We start from the raw sequence: 22782 nt of genomic DNA, 5'->3' as shown, positions 1-22782 counted from the left end.
TAGTATAGTGACCATGTATATGAAACTAAATTAACTATCTCTTGACTCTTTACGGCTTTCACAATCAATATTTTTTTATGATTTATAAATTCTTAAGTGATTTATTTTTCTAGGAATTTAGAATTCTCATCATCTAGTATCTAATTTCTCATCTCTACTTGAAGATTTAATTCTCTTTTTCTTTCTTTCTCCCTCTCCCCCTCCCTCTCCCTCTCCCCTCCCCTTCCCTTCCCTTTCGTTCTGTTGCCCGGGCTAGAGTGCAGTGGCATCATCATAACTCACTGCAACCTCAAACTCCTGGGTTCAAGTGATTCTCCTGCCTTAGCTAACTGAGTTGCTGGAAGTATAGGTACGTGCCACCACGCCTGGCTAATTTTTCTGTATTTGGTAGAGATGGGCTCTTGCTCAGGCTGGTCTTGAATTCCTGGCCTCAAGCAATTCTCCTGCCTTAGCCTCCCAAAGTGCTGGGATTACAAGCATGAGCCACTGCACCCATCCCCTTTTTCTTTATTTTTAAATGATCAGAGTTTGGACTTTCAGATTAAAATATCAGGTTAATGGTTCCAAGGTTTCATTTTGAATGAAGAATGGTGGTTGAGTTATATATTTTTCTGCATGTACTGAGGCAATCATATAATTTTTCTTTTTAATTGGTTAATGTGGTGAATTACATTGATTTTTCTTTTTCTAGTATTAAATCATATTTGGATTCCTGGTATAGACTCAACTTGGTCATAATATATTATCATTTTTCATATATTTTTCTGGATGTGGTTAGGTAATGTTTTATGATTTTTTTCCTTGATTCTTCAGATACATCATACAGTTTCCTCCTTTCAGACATTCAACATTTTAAAACTCTTCTTGCCTGTAAACAACGTCTTTTCCTTCAATATAAATCTCTCTCTTTCTCTTTCTTTTTCTCTCTCTCAGAAAAATCACACCATTGCTATAGTAATAGCCTGATTTACATTTTATTAGATATTTTATAAACTCTGTTGAGATAATACAGTTAATTTTCTGAAATTTTATGTGTTGATTCATATCAATGTTATTAAGTGGGTTAGTTTTCATTATATCAAGTTCTCAAAATAGCATGTGCACATGATATTTTTTGATGTAATGGGGTAAAATTTGGATTTCTTTTGAGGGTATGAAAGTATTTGTTAACTTATTTGACAAATATTTATTGAATATATACTATGTATTAAGTACTATTCTAGTTGCTGAGGATATAGCAGAGAAAAAGATATCCCTGACCTAATGAAGCATCTTGGTAATACCCTTAGTACCCAATGATGGTCTCAGAATAGAAATAGAACTTTACTGTGATGTTCCATAACTCGTACCAAAACAAAGCATTCTTGCTAGTCATTTCATGTCCAGGGCTAACACTGTAATATGCCACTTTTAATCAATGACAAAAACAAATTTGACCTCCTTATTACTTTAGACTATTTTTCATTGAAAAATTATGGTCCTTTTTGAATACAGCTTATGCAAAGATAAAGTATTCATTCATAATCAAGAATAGAATACAAGTAAATTGTACTATAAAAACATTTGCTGCTATATTTATATTTTTCAAATGGCTTAGATACATTTCAATTTGTTAATATACAGAATGAGTGTATAGCACACTCTGAAAATGTTTCTCAAAAAGCTCACAAGTACAAATATACATCTTCTTTTCATATTAAAAATTAATAGATTGTTCAAAGACAGGAAATGGTATACTCATTTTGATTTACATTTAGCAATTCAATTAGTATTAATAAACTCAAGTAATTAGGAAATTTATAATCTTCATACATCATTTTTATATTATAGTGTCTTATAATGGACAATAAATGTTTACCAAATATGTATAACATTGAATTTTGGTTCTAATACAATTTCTAGTTTAAAATATAGATAAAATAACAGCTAATCCCAAAACTGCCAAACTGATTGCAGAAATATTGGTACCCAGAGCAGGGACACTGGGTTCCTGTGGAGGAATAAACTTAGTTGCTAGTGCAATGTTAGAAACCTCTGAGGTGAGATTGGCTTCACCAATGGCTTGAATTGCAATATAGAATTTGGTGCCATTTTCTCTTTTAGAAGGTTCTGGTTTAAATTCAAAATTTTCTCTTGAGCCAGCTGCCTTAGGTATCAGACCAGAAGTATTTATTAAAGAAGCATTATCAAAATCTTCTTGGAGGACCAGAAAATCCTTACTTGTTCTTATAATGTATCTGTCAGCTGGAAAGCAAATGGATAACTTCATGAATATTAAAATCGCTAGGATGCCTTGCTGCCACCACACTGCCTTACATGTGGGAGCTTATCAGAAATGCACACTAGGTTTCAGATATAGAAATCCCATTATTCCATCTTCTTTATTTTAAGGACAAATATGTGAACAGTTATTGTTTTTAATGTACAGTTATAAAATCCCAGAAAAATTTAACTCAAAATCATATAGTGCTAAAAACCAAGAATCTAGATTTGTTTTTAGAAAGAGTAATGGAAGGAGCTGAATCCACTTTTTCATTTAGAACAAGGAACACAATAATGTTTCAGCAGAGTGAAGACATTCAGTACCCCATATCTGTATTATTTCTCATTAAGTTGAAAGAAGGAGCAATAGAAGATAAATAGGGTGGGAAACAGGGATAAGGACAAAGAGTAAAAGGAAGCAGAGAGACTGGGATATGTACTAGTAAAACATGTGCTCAGGAGCTAGGCAGACCTTGATTAGCACCCTAATTCTACTACTTTCTAGCTATGTAACAAAACAAAATTTATTTAACCTTTCTTATCTCTAGTTTTTAATCTGTAAAATAGAGATTCAGTTATTCAATTCATTTAGCAAATATTTATTGCTCACCTACTAGTCTAGTGATGAGAATTATATATAATAATGCATGAAATGTGTTTAACACAATTTAGTGAGTGTTTACTAAATGTTTGAAATATTAACTATTATAACTGCTATTACTTTATCCAGAAACGAAAGGATGATGATGACATAAATGTTTCGTTCTACACTGCTTTTAGAACTCTGTACCAGAGTCATCAATATAAAAATATATTTTTACATTCTGAAATGCAATGAACGATAAAACATCAAATGTCCTTTTTTGAAGTGAAAACTTTATTTTAAATTTTTCATGAAATGTTGAAGATATTTTCAGTGTCTATGTTTTTTAAAAAAAAATTTCAGGCCCTTTGCTTAATACTTAGTTTCTCCATAAATAGGTCTTATCAATCCATTCTATTACTCTTCACAAAACTCTGTGTTCCATTTAGATGGGTCTACTATCTATCTTTCTTTCTATCAGTCCCTTATTTTAATTCAAATATTCCATTGTGAAATTTTGCTATCTTGACCTTGATCATATTATTTGGTTCCTTCTCTCCCTGCAATGCACTTCCCTCTCCCTATGTATGCAAATTATATTCATTCTTCAAGGCCCAACCTCATGAAGTCTTTCTTATTCAAGTATTTCATTCACCCTGAAGACTCTCTTCCATGAACTCCTATTGCATGGAATGGAGTTTCCCAGATTGTTTTGTAGAGGTTTAATTTTTCATTCTGATTATATCCTATGTGTTATACTCCTTTTGTATCACCCAGGGTACCTGGTACTGTGTTGGGCATGTATTTGATCTCCTTAATTACTTATTGGTCAACAATATAGTTGTTAAGTTGATACCAAAAATGATGGAATTAGAGAATCATAAAATATTAGAATTATATCTACTTGTTTTAATACTTCTAGGTCACCTAGTCTAATTTGCATATTTGACAAGCATAGAAATTGTGTCCCAGAGAATTTAAGTGCTGCATTTGAGATTATATATAAGTTCATTTATTCTTTAAGATAATTGCTGCTACCTTACTTTTTCAATGCCTGTAGATAACATTTGATGGTTACTATTACCCTTTCCTATTTGTCACAGGAAAAAGGAAGATTAGATTAGATCCCACCTCTATTTTTAGGCATTTGTGGTTACACATAGTGATGTGTTTTCTCTCTCAGTGCCCATATATGATACATTATTCCTACTTTTAGTTCCTTTAACTAGCATAAGAGACTTTTATTATGAACCCAGTCTTGAACTGAAGGCTTGGTCTTTACTGAACTGATTTTAGAAGTAAATACTTCGTTAAGTAATTTCCTCTGTGGCTTTTTCAGTGGCAGTATTGGTATTTTTCACTTTTAAAAAATTCTGCCATATGTTTAGGGGTCATACTCTGTGAAAATAATGTATTTCAGAATTTCAGAATGTATTCAAGAATTTTCAACAGTGAAATAAAAAAGATATGTTTGTGGTTATTTTATGTTTCCTCTGGCTTTTGAATGATTATCTGCTTATATAGTAATGCTAAAAAGAAATACAGATTTGAAAATGCTATAAAGTGAGTGAAAGATTAATAGGCATTTTATTTTGAGAGCATACAATGAGGGTTTTATTGTAACCCAGGAGAATGAATACTGAATACTTGCTGTTTTAGCACTGACAATTTCTGTGATACTATGTATGTCTATTTTGCATATTGCTTTTATTTTCCCACTTTAAAGGGAAAATAGCAAGACTGGCTTTATCCTATAATACTCTACTAGTCTACTCAATATTGGAATGTGGTAGGCATTCAATAAATATTGATTGAATCCAGTTAAATTTAAAGCAAAGATAGAAGTAATTTAAGATTTCTGGAATTAGGGCAGTTTATTATTTATTATTAGGAACTTTGAATAATGGAGATATTTTGGTCTTGAACTTTATTCAAACTCCATGAACAAACCTCTGAAACAAATTAGTTTCTCTGCACATGAACATCTCTCTGTGGGTCACCTTCACCTAACTTGGCCAACTACTCTCATTCTTTCACCACTCAGGTCAGGGATAGTTTCCCTGTGATCTCAATCCTCAAGTAGAGGTTTGTGGCCTACCCATGGGCTGCTGTATCATTCTGTTTACAACAGCACATTTTATTATACTGTTTGAATTTATGTTTACTTGTGTATCTTCTGTACTCAATTGACTGTTGAGAGTAGGGATTATCTCTTAGGAACATAATAGTGTGAACACTCAACAGAAGGTTAATAAATGAATGAAATTGTGCAAGTACAGAAATACTTGAAAACTTTTTCCTTGGGAGGGAGAAAAGAATGCACAGAAAGCAGCCATCGAGTGAGTGAAACTTCTTTTGTATTTACAGCCGCTCCCCTCCCCATCACACACATCACCGCCTGAGTGAGATCCATCCGTCCAGAAAAATTGTCTTCCATGAAACTGCTCCCTGGTGTCAAAAGGTAGGGACTGCTGTTTTAGTGTATTTTAAAACATAATCTCAAACTTACCTTTTCCTTTATCGAGGACCTTGCCAGGGGCAGTCCATGAAAGTTGAATATGATCGCTTTTAAACTTAGCCTCAAGGTCTGTAATTTTGCCAGGTGGGAACACATGAGTATGATTACCATTAGGAGGCGCTCCTGATACAGTAAATGACCCTCCAGAGCTTACTCTACTGAAGTTTTCTACTTCAGCTTCTGCCATTTCATCTTTGACTTCAGGTCTGGGTGGGTTCAGTATAATTTTACCTACCAAAAAAAAAATGTTATCACTTTTCATATTGTCATGTCTGTTCTTTAGTTTGTAAGCTGATCTTGAAGCTGTAGAGGGTTAATATTGATGGCAGACATTGAAAAAGTAACAACTTTTAGTGGAAAAAAATCTTGTTTTATTTATGTCATTTTAAAATTCATGAGGAGACATTATGCTATGTTAAAACTATCTTTTAACCTATCCATCTCTACTATTTGATGCAAATTCTTTGGAGGACCAGGATTGTGTTTTATTTACCTTTGTAGCTCCAGCATCTAGCACAGTGCTTGCAATATGGCAGGTACTCAGTAACTTTTTTTTTTCATTGTAAATCAAATGAACTCAGGAGGATGTGATCAAAACATGTAGAAACAAAGGTCTATTCTAGATCCACTAATATGAATATGATTTTGAAACATATAGATGATTATATCATTATATACTTGTGTTTTCCTTAGGACATTATATTTTCAATGTTTGCCATATGCAATTTACCTAAACAATAGACACATTTCTATTTTAATGCTACTTACCATTTTCAACATAGCCTGGTATATAAAGAGCTTTGTTCTGTGGTTGTCTTAAACTTAGCCTAGCTGCATTTTTTCTTGCCTGGGCATGTACTTTTAAACTGTATCTACCATTTCCATGGTACTCTGTAAAATACCTTGAGTAGATGCCATCATTCTTGACAGTATCAGCACCTTGATATTGAAATGTAATAATTAGTTATACAGTAAAGTAAAAATGACAATCATAACTGTTTATGAGCACTGGTGATGTTAATAATTTGGGATGTAGTATAGCCAGTGTTTTAATTACATGAACCCTGGAATCAAATAGTTTTGGCTTGGCCACTTGCTAACTCTGTGATTTTGGAAAAGTTTGATTCATGGTAGGCATTCAATTAATATTAGTTGTTACTATTACTATTATTTTATAAAAGAAGCTTATCAAAATAAGGAAAATATAACTGAACTGGAGAAAGCACATGTGGAACACTGACATTAATGAAAATTGAGAACAACTGTCCATTTTTTCATAGGAAAAGTAAAGTTCATAAAATTTAAAAAAGATAAATGTGCTTGTGGCTATGACTTGTCAAGATAACTCAGTAAAAAATTTTAAAAACATTAAAATTAAATTTAATTTATTTTAAAGTACAATTCATTAGCAAACATAGGAAATATTGACTTCTAAGTCGTGGAACTGTAGGAGGATTTTAAGTTTAGTGGAAGTCAATGCAGATTCTTATTACCTGCACCATTGTCCCAGAGCTCCAATGTCACTTGATGTCCATCTTCAGTTTCTATAATGGCTGTTACATTGCTTCCCAGAACAGGCAAAAACCCTTGACTGACTCGTGCATAAACAATCATTGGGCTAGGGTAATGAGCTGTATTTTGACTCATGTGAGCAGTTGTAATTACTGGGAGTGTGGTAAGGCTTCTCGCTCGTGTGGTCATTGTCACAGTTAGCAATTGAGATTTGGCATGCTTATTTAGAAGGCTGTAAATCCAAGTGCCTGTCTGAAAATCAAAAATATCTATTTGAGGGCTTTGGTAATATTTTCCTACTCCTTGTTTGGAATATAAAATTATTTAGAAATGTAAGCAGAGTAATAATAATGATTTTTAATGTCTGATTTTACAAACTAGTAAATAGTGTGGATATGAATCCCTCATTATTTTATTTAACTTCTTTTTTATGACAGATGATCTGTCATTGTTTTAATATTGACAGTGTTATTTTCATCTTTTTAAAATAGAAATTGATTAAGAAAGCACAGAGAAAAAGAATAGACCTACCTCTGCAATACCTGGTATTTGAAGACGGGCAGATCGAATATTTAGTTGATCTTCTTCGAAATCTGAGATATTATATGTTTTTCCTTTTGGATCTTGAAGAAGAATTTCTGGCTTTTGTATTGTCCATGTGACAACAAAGAAAGTGTCACTTCCAACTGTGTTATCCACAGGCACTGTACCATTTATCCATTTCTTCCCTGTAATATTCAAGGCTCTACTTTCCAACTGTTGTATAAATAAAAATAACAAACACATAAAACCCATTTATTTTTATAGGTAATGGAATTTCTAAGTTTAGTCAGTTTACAGTTTAGAGTAATTTTAATTTGTTTTTAAGATCTCAATTAAAATAACTAAGGATTATTTTAAAGAACTTTCCAAATAAAAAGCATACATAATTATAAAAAATAGAAGAATTCAAAAGAAAACGTGACTGTGTCATGGAAAAGCAAATTCAGTAAGGATGTTTTTCTTCTGCATACCTGAAATATTCTTAGGCAAAAGAGTTATTTATTAGAGAAAGCAGAGTTAATAATTAGGATAATAGAAATTTATTAAAACTGTGAGAAAACAAAGAATTTTTTTGATATACTGACCTGAAGAGCTTGCTGAGAGATGTTGCCGCTTCTAGATGAAATTCTGCTGAAAGCATCAATAAGGCCATTTATATCTTTATTGGCAAAAAACTGATGTCCTCCTAAAATGGAATTTTAAATGGGAAAATTATATTTGCCATAGGGCTGTCATCAGTATGCTTTAAAATCTATTTTAAAATGTCTTTTTAAACTTACAAAAGATGAATTTCCCAGAACATTATGAACTTTCAGTATATCAGTGTCCCAGATGTAATCCTATTAACTAAAACCTTCTTCAAAATAAGTTAGATAAGAATGAAGGAAACTCTAAAAAAAAGCCCAAATTTTATTATTTGTTTTTATATCAATCAATCATCAAATGGAAGTCCTCCCACATTACTAAAACTGGTCTAAGAACTAAATGATGTTATAAAAATGAAATTTAAGATAGTTCTTCTGAGCCAGCTGCTTAGCATAAGGTAAAAATTAATTAAGTACAGAAAATAAATAATATAGAAATTAATGAAGAGAGAGATTAGTTGAGTATAAGGAGTTAGGAAAAAATAGATTGCAGAAAGTAAGGATTAACACAAGCGACTGCTACAAATACAGCCATCGATACATATTTATTGAATTAATAAGTGGCAGAAAGATCAGCTGGAAGGTTATTGAAGTAACTTAGGCACGAGCTGTGGATTGTAATAGTAGTGGTAGTAGGACTGGATAGAAAGGGGAAATACAGAAATATTCCAAACTAAGATTTAACAAGATTTGGTGAGGCGGGAAGCAGGGCGGGATGATGGAAAGAGTTCTGAATTGGTAATTAGGACTCTATGGCCTTGGACAAATCATTTGTACTGTTTGGGTTTCCATTTCCTTGTCTATAAAAGAGGGATGTCTAAATCTCTACTGTGGGATTGAGTGGTATTCTGAAATTGAGCAATAATTTTAGACTTGCAGTTAAGTAATCATAGAGAAGTTTCTTTTTAGTGATATTGGCAGAAAGTGGGGAAGGAATGAATGAGGACAGCAAATGTTGAATATATTAGAAGAAAGCTGGTATATAAAGAAGTGGTGGAAAGGGGAAAGAATTTGAATTTGACAAGGTAGGGACAAAGATTAATTTTTAGGATAAATGTTTTTAGCAGCTTTATAAGTTTAAGGAGAAAGAGCCCCTGCAATGGGAGAGACTAGAAATTTATTTTCTATCCAAACTATATTCCAAAGGTTTACCTGTCATGTTTGACAGAGTCTCTAGTTCTTTGGCAGCAGAAGGTCCCAGAGCAATGGTGTGGATGATTGCACCACTTTGTTTTACCTCCTCAAAGCATGAGCTTATTTGATTGTCTTCCCCATCTGTTAGTAATATGATTTCAGAACCAGAAATACTCTGGTTACTCTGGGTAATGACCTGATAGTGAGAAGCCAGGTTATTAATTACACAATGCCATATCTTAATATATTTAAAATAAGAATGAAACCTGTTCTTTAGTCTTGGAAAAATCTTTTGTCCTTTGCATCAGAGTAAGCAAAAGAAAACTTCTTGCATTGTCCTTTTAGGCTGAGTTGGCATATGGAAATGAGTGTAATTTACAGTGGTCTTGTAGGTTTTCAAAGCTTGAATATTATCACTTCTATTCCTTTCAGGTATACTCTTGCTACCCAAGAGAGAAAAAATAAAGCACTTAGAACAATGCTTGGAACATAGTAAGTGCTTGGTGAATATTAGCTATTATCGTTGTTATTATTATCCCAGGGGATACTTGGGGTGGAGGCAAGTGACCCAGACAGTTCTGGAAGGCTGCAGACTAGATAGCATTTTCAGAGTCATGACCAAAAGTGGGTGTGCAAGGTTAAATGATGTGGTATGTGTTTTTTAATGCATTTTATTTGATTACTGCTGGAGAATCTCAGGATTTCCTGGAAAAAAAGCCTTTACCTGCCATGAAGAAGAAAGTTTATAAATTTGTCAATTACCACGAATACTTTTTTCTTTTCATCTTTTCCTGACTTCTACCAAGAGTATTGGCTAAGAACTTTGGCATTAGATACCTTGAGAGTAAATTCCAGCTCTGCCATTTGTTAACTAGAATAGCTAGTGTTTAGTTTTTCTCAAGACTATATATGAAAGTACATACACATATATTATATAGTATATAATAGAGTTTTATAGATAGCTTAGTGTAATGATTAAATGTATGGTCTTTAGAATCAGAATGACCAGATTTTGAATCCCACCTCTGCCAATTGTTGACTATACAATCTTGAGAAAGATTTAATTACTCTGAACCTCCATTTCCTTATGTGCAAAATGGGCATAATGGTATTACCCAATTCACAAAGTAATAGTAAGGAAAAAATAAGATCATGCATGCATATAAGCATTTAGCATAGGCAATAATGTAGTATATGGTCAATAAATGTTAGCTATTATTTTTATAATTTTGTAAGTAAATGCTTATATATTGATATGGCTTATTATGTAAGTAATTAAGAGCTGTTTATAGCTGTGAATGGATTTGACATAATCTATTTAGCAATAGACTTTGTGGTCAAAATATCATAAGATATATATCAAAATATATTTAAAAAATTTATGAACTAATAAGTGCTAACATGCTGACATATTCCCAATGTACAGTACTTGCCGTATTTTAGAAGTGAATAGATAAGTATAAAAAAACTTATGATTATTATAATAGTAAACCTTTCTTAAGAATTTACTTATCTTACATAACGCCCACAATTGAATGAGATAGGTACTATTATTAATAATACTCACTTTACCTCTGTTGGGGAAATAGACTTTGTGAGTTGAGTTACCTACTAAACGTCATTTGGCTAATTAATATTAGAGCCAGGATCTCAGATTTGTCTACATTCAGAGCTTGCCTTCTTCTTTAAACCAATATGCCTTTTTTTTTTTTTTTTTTAAACAGAGTCTCGCTTTGTTGCCTGGGCTAGAGTGAGTGCCATGGCGTCAGCCTAGCTCACAGCAACCTCAAACTCCTGGGCTTAAGCAATCCTACTGCCTCAGCCTCCCGAGTAGCTGGGACTACAGGCTTGCGCCACCATGCCCGGCTAATTTTTTCTATATAGATTTTTAGCTGTCTAAATCATTTCTTTCTATTTTTAGTAGAGATGGGGGTCTCACTCTTGCTCAGGCTGGTCTTGAACTCCTGAGCTCGAGCGATCCACCCGCCTTGGCCTCCCAGAGTGCTAGGATTACAGGCATGAGCCACCGCGCCCGGCCTAAACCAATATGCTTTATGACAAATAGACACCCTGAGAAAAGTTAACAGATGGTTTTAATCAATGGCCAGGATACGAGTAGCAATCTCCACTTTAAGACAAGGAAAGGATCAGTGAAGAAAGTAGTTTTCTGTTTTTGTGACTTAAAGCATGGCAATAAATAGGTTTAAATGAAGGTTAACTTAGGTTGGAAAGGGATTAAAATGAATGCAGGAGGCAGGTGGGAATAATGCTCAAAAGATGCTCCCAATTTTTTGAGTTCATAATTTTGATTTAATTAAATTTCCACCTGTGTTTGTTGGGTGTGGTACTATACTGCTTGAGGGGCTACCTCTATCTTGTGATTTTTAAATGTCAATTTAACTTGATGAACTGGGGCTTTCTTTATTCATAATATAGAAATGTTATTAATTTTCCTCTTCCACAATCCCCTCAATAGTATTATTTTCTGCTCACTGAAGCTCAGACTGTGGGAGTACTAGAGAAATGGGGAGCTCCTCAATAAAATCATGATGATTGTGTACACACTGGATTTTTTTCTGCTTACTTAACCACTCTCCAGTGCAACTTAGTACCTCAGGAGTATGTCAGTGGAACAACCACACTCAGAGAGGATCTAGCTTAAACAATAGATAAGTAGGAGAAGATATTTTTTTCTTCCCATAAATGATTTAACTTGATCAGGTCACAGTATTATTAAATGAGGGACCCATGAACTCATGGCCCTTGTTCAAAGGTAATTGGACAAAATTAAAAGCAATAGTAAATAGCAAATGATACTTTAAAAAGCTTTATTTTACCTGGAATCCTGCTTTGAGTCCATTGCAAATTGAAGTTCCACCACTAGCTACTTGAGGCAGGTTTGCAGTGATCTTTTGGTAAGTGTTATCATCAGTTATTTTTGTAAGATTATTTTGGATTTCAGCAATACTGTCAAATGTGACCATCCCGACCAAGGATTCCTTTTCAATAATTTGAATCAAGTACAGTTCTGCCGCTTGATTCATTCGAAAGAGACGGTCTTCCTGTAAGAAAAAGATGTATGAACAACTCCTGAGATTCACCAAGTCTTGACAGATTAATAACAGATTTATGGGCCATAGATCATGATAATAATTAATTGATGTATTTTAAAATTTAACTTCATTTTATTTAAAAAGTTGAAGAAAATCTTAAAGAATCAGTTATGTTATACTTGGAAAAGCTTTAAAAATCTATACCTTTTTATTTATATTTTATATTCAGGAATTTTTCCTAAAGAAATCATTTAAAAAATACATACAAAGATGTTCATTGCAGCACTCTGTTAAGTTGAAAATTTCCAAATGTTCAACAGTAGGGGACTAAATTATGATATATATATGTGATAAAGCCATTAAAATTATGCCATAGAATCATTTTTTTTTTACACGGGGAATATTTAAGGTATAGTAAGTAAAAAAATCAGATTATAAAACATTACATAAAATTTATTCACATTTTTGAGGAAGAAAAGGAACTACGTTAGTAAAAAAAAGACTGAAATGATACACGTTCAATGCCATACTTATGATTTTCATTTTTTCTTTTTGTTCAGTTATAATTTTTCTAGTTAGTTACAACTAAAAGTTAAGGAGTAAAAAATTGTCCATAATCCAATGATCTTAATATAATAACATTTTTATTTTAGCATATTATCTTCTAGTGCTTATCTATATAAAATCATTATACTAAAATTTATTAGAACATAAATACATATGTATGTTAGTAGCTGACTAGAACTAAACCTAAGGTTAAGTTTATATTTCTATTAGCTTAAGCACTTAATTTAAGGGGGCAAAAAACTGTCTTACCATGCCCATGCTTCCAGATTTATCAAGTACTAAACAGACTACTCGCTGTTTGGACTTGAGCAATGAAATTGTAGGACGAGGTGGTAGATTCGTTCCTGTCATGGGAGATACATTCCGAAAATCATGAGAGTCCATGATTACATCCCATGTGCTTTTGTGATCGCACATTTTGTTTTGTAGGTTTGGAGCATCTATATTGTGCGTTTCTGCTCTACAAAATTCAATTACCTGAAAAAAATCAATTGGAAGAGAAGATTACAATAACTTGTGAACACTTAACTGCCATATACGTCCTCCACAGATTTTATCACCTGACAATTAAAAATTACTTCATAGTCTAACATTCTGACATCCATTTTGCATACTTGAATGGAGTGGAAGGAGTAAAACTATCGATATGCACTGGTAAAGTTTTTTAACAGATAGATCATGTTAGTGGGGGTTGGTGGCAGCTGTCATAACGGCTCAAGATAATTTCTTACTTTCTTTTCTAGATGCTTGGGGACCTCAGGCCCCTTGAATTAAGTTTAAAGAAAAAGGGACAGGTTTGTGGTAATTTCTAGCTGTCCCCTAAAAGTGTAGTAGAGAAAATGGCTTTCTTTAATTGTCTAGGTTTGTTCCTCATCTTCATAGTTGATCAAAAAACTTGAGGATAGATATTCTACAATGTGGATTATTATTGGTTGTGGCGAATTTTGACATAAATAAAATAATACTCTTATGGAAGTGTAGGGAGAAAATGAGGAAATGTAATTATTTCTCTTTTTTAGTGGCAAGTAGTAAATTGTATCCATTAATTTTTCCAATGAATATTTCATTAGTATTGAATCTACGAATGTTCTCCAAGTTTTGAAAATGTAGTAATGTGGAAAAATGTTCTCATAAACTAGGGTAGAATTCATCTTGAAGTTATCCTCAGCTTGTAAGAAATATGTTTAGTAGTGTTGTTTCATTATTTTAATGCTCTCCCAATGTCAAGTCTTTAGATGTAAACTCAGATTTAAAAGAACTTAAATTATTAAATTTGTATACTTTTGATCTAAGTTTTAAGAGTTTTTGTTTGTTTGTTTCTGATATGGCTCTGGTTTACATCTTCCAAATGGGGTTATATTGGATGGGAGAAAAATATAGTTTTCAATCAAAGCGGTGATTCATGACCATCTTGCTGATATGAAGTGCTTACAAAACCTGGTCCCTCTTTCCTCTACTACTGCCACTGCCTTTATTCAGGTTTCTTACCTGCCTGTTGCCGTGGCCTTCCAACTGGTCTCCCTCATTCCACTATCATCCAACTCCAGCCTATCCTTCACAATTAGGATTACCTTCCTGAAAGAATTAAGCTAATCATATCACCAGTCTAAAGCTGAGAGGATAAAACCGAAACTTTTAGCTTTGTAGGTCCCCATTTCTTGTTTTTTTTTTTTTTTTTTTTCGTAAGACAAAATCTGACTCTGTTGCCCGAGCTAGAGTGCTGTGGCATCAGCCTAGCTCCTAGCAACCTCAAACTCCTGGGCTCAAGCGATCCTCCTGCCTCAGCTTTCCGAGTAGCTGGAACTACAGGCATGCGCCACCACACCCGGCTAATTTTTCTATTTTTAGTAGAGTCAGAGGTCTCACTCTTGCTCAGGCTGGTCTTGAACTCCTGACCTCGAGAAACCCTCCTGCCTCGGCCTCCCAGAGTGCTAGGATTACGGGTGTGAGTCACCACACCTGGCCCCCATTTCTTGTTTCAACCTCATTTCCTGCCTCTTGCTCACTATATGGCCTTTGCTTCTAGCACACTGAATTTCTTTCTATCCTTAGAATATGCCAGAAACTTTTATTGGGGACTTTGCTAACCCAGATGGTCATTTTGTGCAAATTTAAAAAAGTCACCCCTTTCTCAAGTTCCTTTACTGCTGTGTGCCTGCAAATTGTTCTAATAAATGCTGAAATCTTTAATGACCATGATGCAAATAATTTAGGCAATGTTAAACTTGCACCATCATGCATGGCTTCCCTGCCTTACTCCAGTCTTTGTTTTTGTAAATCTGTTTCTTTGTATAAAATACCCTTCCCCTTCCTGCTTTGGCAAATTCATATTTATTTTTTTTCAAATCCCAGCTCAAAAGTCATCTCTTTGGATAATGTTTTTGCCACCCTCATTGCACTTGGTTCATATCTCTATATCTCTTCTTCATTTGTATTATAACATAGATACTTTTTGTAATATTTCTACCTTTCTCGCTAAACTGAATTCCTCAAGAACAGTTATCTTTGATTATTTCTGTGTTTCCAGTTCCTAACATAGTGCTGATCATGCAGTAGGAATAATTAAGGTTAAGAGAAGGAAATATAGATTTAAATATTCAATATTTCAGATCATATCTCTCCTGGATCTGAGCTTATGCCTTGGGTACAGATGCTGTGCAATATATTTAATTTATGTTATGATAATTAGAAGTTAGTGTTATTCTGGACAAGATACATGGTTGAAGTACAGTATTTATCTCTGAGCCATGTCTTATATAATTAGTTGCCCTTCATATTTCAGCTATATAATCTTCATTATTATTTATGTTCCAGGTAGAGGGCATGAGTTATCTCCTTATAGTCAAATGCTTTTGGAATTTATAGTTTGGAACAGACAGTACATATAGTATTCAGATTATCCTCTTGTGTTGCATGATTTGATATCTATTTGCATACTGAACTCTTTGACCAGCCTTTGTTGATCCAGATGCAGCAGGTTAAAGTTCCTAAATCATGTGTTAAATATTTCTGGGAGGGAGTTTTTTTGTCTGGAAAACAATTTCTACATAAATATCTAACTCAAGTTAGTTTAAGAGTTTTAGAAGGAAATATCAAGTCTATATTTTTATTCAAGCCTTCCATCATTAATGCCCTAGGCTCCAAAAGAATTTTAAATTTTGTAAGAGATGATAGGTCTATGGAAGTATTTGTTGTTATAAAAATTTGCTTCTCTTAAGAAAGTTAGTCTTACTATATAGAGGTATGTATTTTATTTTTATTGTTTTTGACAACTTTGATATGTTTCATATTTTAAAATATTTTTTACATGTTTAGAAACTTTCATTAGGTAATTACAATAATTATAGTATGTTTGCATTAATTAAGATTGGGCTTACCCAGGGAAAGAGACAACTGGCTATTTTCCAAATATTTTATCAATTTTAAAAATTAATTTTGTACTCAGTTTGTGCTAAATACTGTGGTAATACTTTATATTAGCTCTTGTAAACCTAACACCAATGAGAATGTGAAGTAGGTATTATAATTTCCATTTAAAAGGTAAGAGAACTAAATCTCAGATTTAGCAGTTTGCCCACAGTGATACAGCTTGAAAATGACAGGCAGATTTTCAGTTTCAAGTCTATCTGACTTCAAGGTACTTGTTCTTATTCATTGAGCTTTATATTAATATATTTAAACTAGCTATTTCAGGTCACACATTAGCTTTGGAGCATTACCGTGTTGTTATTATTTAATTGGCTAGACACATTGGTACTTGAGAATTTTTTTCCTTAAGTGTTCTGTGGAGATAGTCATGTGTTTTCACAATATCACTTTGCAGTAGCTTGGTGTGCTTTTAGTGTTAAGATAATGGAAAATCTAGAATGTCAGTCCTTTCCAAAGTCACATTATAAATTACTTTAGAAAAGTAGTATGGCTAACACTTAGAAAAGGAATTAAAAATAAGATTGTAGCTCTATATACAAGTCCACAGAAGTCAATGGGGGAAGGGATGTTCTAAGAGTTTATTGTTTGACTCTAATAAGAAGAGTAGAGTGCTATACATCTAAAGAAAAGAAAAAGGTTAACAAGAAAGGATGGGATAATATCCAGACATACCCTGACATGGACTGGAGAAAATGGCCTTTAATTAATTGTCTGAGTAATTTCCTTCCTTTCTATTGGTACACATACTTTCATAGTAGAAAATCTAGCTTCCCTAATTAATTTTTTCCCAAGGGTTCCCTTGTGGTACTTATAGAATGTTGAGATAGAAGTTACTTACAGAATCTAGATTTTGCATAAACATTATGGATTCCTTTGCAGTCTGGGACTTGTCTGGGATAAATGTACATTTTGCTTCATACAGCCCTGTCTGTGAGTCATGTCGGCATGGCCTTGTTATACAGCTGCCCCCATTGCATTCCTTGAAAACCACATTAGTACCAGTAATGTGAGTGGAACATCTATGATGAAAGAATTAGATTACACATAAATACGTATACATATGAAAACTAGGCAAATCATGAATAAAGACCAACGTCCTAAAATCTTTCCCTCAGTGACAACTGCTATACATCATGTAACCCAAACATTATGTTTTGACAGAAGTAGGAATAATGTTCTACCTCTATTTATCATTGATTTCAATAAGAACAAAGTTGTCAGTTTATATTTTTTAAACAGTCACTGCTCATTGATGTGATCAGTAAATCTATTATCTTTGTGACTTTGAGCTAAAAATGATAGTTCCTAACTCACAGGGATGTCGTAAAGATCAAATGAGTTAAGAGATACAGAGGAATTGCTTCTTAGTGGGGAAGGAAGAGTCAACATTATGCTTAAAATCCTCTTAAATTTCCATATGTGGTATTCATAGTTTTATATTTACAGCATTTTGCAATTTACATTTTGAGAACCAGTTAGTTAGACTGAAGGAAGAAATAAAAATAAACCCTGCATGGAAATGCTTGTGCATTAAAACCATTTGATCTTTATGATAAAGATGATTTGTCAAGTCCTTAGCAGGGAATGGGGGGGCAGAGTATGAGTAAAGGATTCTAAAGAGTTTGTGTTTATATGCAGGATTTACTTCCATTCTGTGTTAATATTAAACATCATAACATTAATCCACTTTAATAAATTTGTTTGTATTGCAAGGATTAAGGGAGACAGTGAGTCACATCTTCCAAGAGATTTAGTTCCAGAGTAAGCCTGAAAATTAAACTTACATATGATGAGACTTCACTGCCTCAAATAACTTGGCACACAGTAGGAGCTCAATAAATGCTTACATACTTGTTTTTACTAATATATTTCTTTTTAAGACCAATTATAAGGAAATTCATTCATTTTTTTATCAATTTATCAAAAATTTTTGTTTGATACATTCTTTGTTTAGCTTTTAATTTATGCCGGCCCCAAGGCCAAGGGGTTAAAAAATATCACTGTCCTCAAGAATCTTAAATTGTAGTGGAGAAAATAAAGTTACGTAGACAGTTGCTGCCCAGTGATTTAAGTGTGAGAAGAGCCCACACATGTTGCTGTGGGAGCACTCCCAAGGCTATCTTACCCCAAATGGAGGGAGAGAAAAGACATTTAGGGAAGAAATGTTTAAACTGAGTCTTGAAAGATGAACAGGTGTCATTGGGTTAGGGAAGAGTTGTGTGGGATGAGGGTGGGAGGAATAAGTGTCCCAGGCTGACAGCCCAGTCTGTATGAAAGACCCAAGGCACCTCAGTGGGGATCAAGCGAACAACACAAAGGAGATGGGGAGATGCATTTTTCTATCAGCTCTCTTTGCTCTAAAACGTTTTTTATTCCAAAGACATATCTCTTGCTGCATTAATTTCCATTGTTCTTCGATGCTCCTTAAATACTCCATGTGTTTGGTATTTTAAACGTAGAGGTTTAAACATCTCATCTATTCATAAATAGGGCCTGTCTGTATCCACCCAGAATTATATTTCTTAAAAAATCAATTTACTGACTTATCCTTTTGAGAAATACTTTTTAAGCTCAAGATTATATAAAAAGTATAACATTATGGTTACCACAAAGGTCTAGCAGCTTAATTGGTTTCAGTGAAACAGATTTACATTAAAAAGTTATGAATTAAACAGAACAAAAGAGATATCTCAGATATCTTGGAGTTTAGGCTACAGCTTTTTCCTTTCTCCTCTACCTTTAACAAATTTTAGTACCATCCTTGTGAATATTGAAATGATTTCCAATTCCTGATTGATTTTGTGGAATCCGCAGAATTAATTAGGCACATAGATAATGGAACAGGTTGGATATTGCAATTAATGGTATGAATATTCAACCACTTGAGATAGCTTTTGTTAGCCTAGTATAGAAAATTAAAGAGGCATAAGTGAAAAGTTTTGAAAACAGATTTGTTCAGTCCAACAATACCTTGTTGCTTCAATAGTGTTCTTTCTGGAAATATAGAATGGCCGGTCCATGTTATACTCATCGAATACTCCCCACCGGAGATGGGCCCACTCATGAACAAATACTCTGCCTGTAAGAGAATATTATCACTTAAAAATTTATAATTATAATATTTGAAGACGGTTTCCTTATATTTTAAGTCTACCTACCCGATCTCCCCAACCTAACTGAGTCAAGGAACTCCAGAAGTTGATGTCTTTCATTAGGCCAAAAAAGTTGAAATGGGTTAGTGCCAATAAGTGACTCATTTTATTATTAAACACACATGCACAAAAAGAAATATAATTAGGTTGAACATAATTAGCATATTTCTAAATAAAGGTAATACTTAATACCTATTTTTCTCTTCTTAAATCTTTAAAATACCATTAATTACAGTGCTATTTTTTTCCAGTGGAAATAAGAGCAGAAGTATAAAATAGATATTCCTACCTCGGGATCCATACATAGGCAAATTATTAGTCAGCAAGAAGTTTGGGGTAAAATGTATATATTGTCCTTTTTCTCCACATTGTCCATATTGAAGTGTATAGGGATCATCTCCATATTTCAGATAAGGATTAGCAATTATGACATCTGCCTAAAAAAGCAAAAGAACAAATGAACAAGAACAAATTCCAAGAGCAATAGAAACAAGGGATTTTAGAAACAAGAATTTTTTTCATATATATTAAGAAAAGTTATACTACTGATTTAATTACTTCAATTAGTGATTAGAAATTACTAAAAAATATTACAAATATTTATTTTTAAAAAGCACAGGAACAAAGAAGTAGTTTAGGAGCTAGATTAAATAACTTACCTGGTCATATGATTCTTGTTTTGGCATTAAGTAGTCAGATTTTGACTTCCAGGTCATTGGAATTAAAATGCTTACATTCCTGAAATAAGCTCTTCGTTGGGTGGCATGAAACAGGTAAGTAGAAGCTTCAGTTACCATTTCCTGACAAAATTAAAAATACCTTGTGGTAACAATTTCACAGTGAAATGAATGTAAAGATATATATACACACACAAACTATACACAGACACACACACACACACACACACACACTCTAAAAGAAGTAAATCTAAGCTTCCTTTCCCCAAACATTGTGGCAAAGACTAACTGTAAAACAGATTGAATTTTACTACATCTCTTCAGTTTATAAACTCCTCAGTTTCATATGCTCAAAAATCAACTTTCTGTTTTTTACCTGTCCAGGCCTGCAATCAGCATTATGGGTTGGAGATGGGAATGAAGATGATACCAGGTGAGTTATAAAGGTGATTAAGACTGGGACCCTGTTGGCAAGTTGCTTATTTAGTCAGAGGTGCTTATGGGTTGTTTAGATAAATTGGGAGTTTAAAGCTTGGTAGATTATTATACTTGACATTAGTTGAAAAAAATTTTGCTAGATTTATTTCGAGTTGTCTTCTCACATGGAATGTGTTCATAAAAGGCAAAGTTTTACCAAGAATTCATGAAAATAAAAATATATAGGTCTTATTGGCTTGCAATCCCAGTTTTGCTACTTACTGTAAGACCATACAAATCACTTAACTTCCCTCATTTATATAAGGATAGTACCCTGTTCTTGATCACCTCACAGGGATATTGGGAGGATTAAAGAAGATAGTATATATTAAAATGCTGTATATTATATGTGTTTTATTATACTGACTAATATAAATAAAATTAGGAACATAAATCAACTTTAAATATGTAATATTTTCTTTAATATAAAATGCATATAATTTTTTAAATTTTCCAGGGTTGAATAAATATCAACAACTGAAAAATTGTATCAGATAATGAATTCCTAAGGCTTAAATGTAGATTAGTAACTTGAACTTTATAAAAGTAACTTTAAAAGATAACATTTGAGAATAATTTTCCACTCGTTCTAAAGTATTTCTGTTAGTTTACCTAGTTGAAAAAATACTAGTAGTTTGGACCTTTAATAATCCATTAGCAGGAAGCTTTGTAGTATTAATATATAATAAAAATATTCTTAAACTAAGCAGATACTAATTTTGATAGTTTAGAGAAATGCTACATACGTGATGAATACTGTCAAGCAATTTTGGAAAGTTATAACTCTGTGTGAGTGTATGTGCCTAGGCAATATGAACTGAAAATACTTAGTGAAATAAAAATATGTGGATAATAAAACTTTCTCTTACCTTTATGTTTTGAATCAGTTTTTCATCCTCTGGTACACTGGGGTTAATTGCGATGACAATGCCATCATATCCATTATTACTCAAACTTACCATTGAGCTTTTCACTCTGGGCAAGAGATATAAGGCTAAGAACAGAATAACATTCACACTGAACCCCATTTTTGCACGTTACATTAAATCTCTTGGAAATATAGGAAGGGTATTTATGCATCTGCTTAACTCAGGAATTTGAATCAAGACCAAAATATTTGCATACATATACAGTAAATTATTAAAATATCTTGCTGAACTTCCTTATCTTACTCATTCTAAAGATTTAGTTTTTAGGTAGTAATGGGGATTATGCTGAACACATTTATCATACTTTCTAAGGCAGCTGAGGCATTAAGTATTCATTGAATTGAGCCATTCTTTTATTAATACATTGTGTAGTTGTCACCATAGTGGTGAGAGATCATCATTGTCATCATAGTCACCATCAAATAGTATTAGTGTTCTAAGCCCTAGGATCTGTTTAGAGAGAAACACTCTATGGCGGGAGGAGGAACTGAAATTAAAAGCACCAGGAAAGAGCAGATGAAAAAAGCCTGTTTAAAAAAAAAAAGAATAGGGCCGGGCGCGGTGGCTCACGCCTGTAATCCTAGCACTCTGGGAGGCCAAGGCGGGTGGATCGCTCGAGGTCAGGAGTTCGAGACCAGCCTGAGCAAGAGCGAGACCCTGTCTGTACTAAAAATAGAAAGAAATGATCTGGCCAACTAAAAATATATATAGAAAAAATCAGCCAGGCATGTGGCACATGCCTGTAGTCTCAGCTACTCAGGAGGCTGAGGCAGTAGGATCGCTTAAGCCCAGGAGTTTGAGGTTTCTGTGAGCTAGGCTGATGCCACGGCACTCACTCTAGCCCGGGCAACAAAGCGAGACTCTGTCTCAAAAAAAAAAAAAAAGAAAAGAAAAGAAAAGAAAGAAATAAAGGGACTAGAGTAGGAGTGGCAGTGAAGTAAGGGTGCATATTTCCTTCTTTAAGATGGGAGTGACAGAAGCAACAGCTACAGATCAAAGAGAATTTTTTTTTATTACCTTCTGCAATAACTACTTCTTTATTTCAGTTTTTAAATAGCATTGAATGCTTTCTTTCCTTGTGTAACTTGAAAACTTAATATGCTTCAATTAAGATTTCTCTTTTGGATTGAATACAAATGTTCCTTAGCTTGAAATAGTAGTATGCATAGCATTGTGAGTTGGCTCTGGGGTCAGATGAATCTAAACCTTCCCCTTGTCTTGTCACTTAACAATCACATGATTCTTTGTAAGAGCTGTATGTCTTTTTTTAGGCCTAGTTTCTTTTCTGTGATACCAGTATAA

The 22782-nt window shown here is 33.4% G+C and overlaps 1 protein-coding gene across 1 annotated transcript; it reads right to left on the bottom strand.

Annotated features, from left to right (window-relative positions):
- Positions 1-1903: 1903 nt before the first annotated feature.
- LOC138389658 (calcium-activated chloride channel regulator 1-like) lies at positions 1904-21579 on the bottom strand. Its single transcript, XM_069478162.1, has 14 exons — positions 21421-21579; positions 20057-20197; positions 19687-19834; positions 19216-19324; positions 17084-17264; positions 13066-13293; positions 12034-12258; positions 9215-9392; positions 8003-8103; positions 7407-7631; positions 6857-7127; positions 6132-6302; positions 5355-5594; positions 1904-2244 (listed from the first exon to the last, which is right to left on the bottom strand). Exons 1-14 carry the CDS (start codon positions 21577-21579, stop codon positions 1904-1906), a joined length of 2718 nt encoding a protein of 905 aa, XP_069334263.1.
- Between the last annotated feature and the right edge of the window lie 1203 nt (positions 21580-22782).

The sequence above is a fragment of the Eulemur rufifrons genome, chromosome 8 (assembly GCF_041146395.1).
Source record: "Eulemur rufifrons isolate Redbay chromosome 8, OSU_ERuf_1, whole genome shotgun sequence".
Lineage (NCBI taxonomy): Eukaryota > Metazoa > Chordata > Mammalia > Primates > Lemuridae > Eulemur > Eulemur rufifrons.
Note: the sequence above shows the minus strand (reverse complement) of the source record. Positions and strands in the feature narration are given on the sequence as shown.

What these genes read in the sequence shown, in the direction of transcription:
- LOC138389658 (XM_069478162.1), bottom strand. Translation starts at nt 21,579, where the DNA reads ATGGGGTTCAGTGTGAATGTTATTCTGTTCTTAGCCTTATATCTCTTG. An exon ending in GCCTATGTATGGATCCCGAG is followed by an intron (nt 19,325 to 19,686) that starts GTAGGAATATCT and finishes ATTCTCTTACAG; the next exon opens with GCAGAGTATTTGTTCATGAG. An exon ending in GACTCTGTCAAACATGACAG is followed by an intron (nt 8,104 to 9,214) that starts GTAAACCTTTGG and finishes ATTCCATTTTAG; the next exon opens with GAGGACATCAGTTTTTTGCC.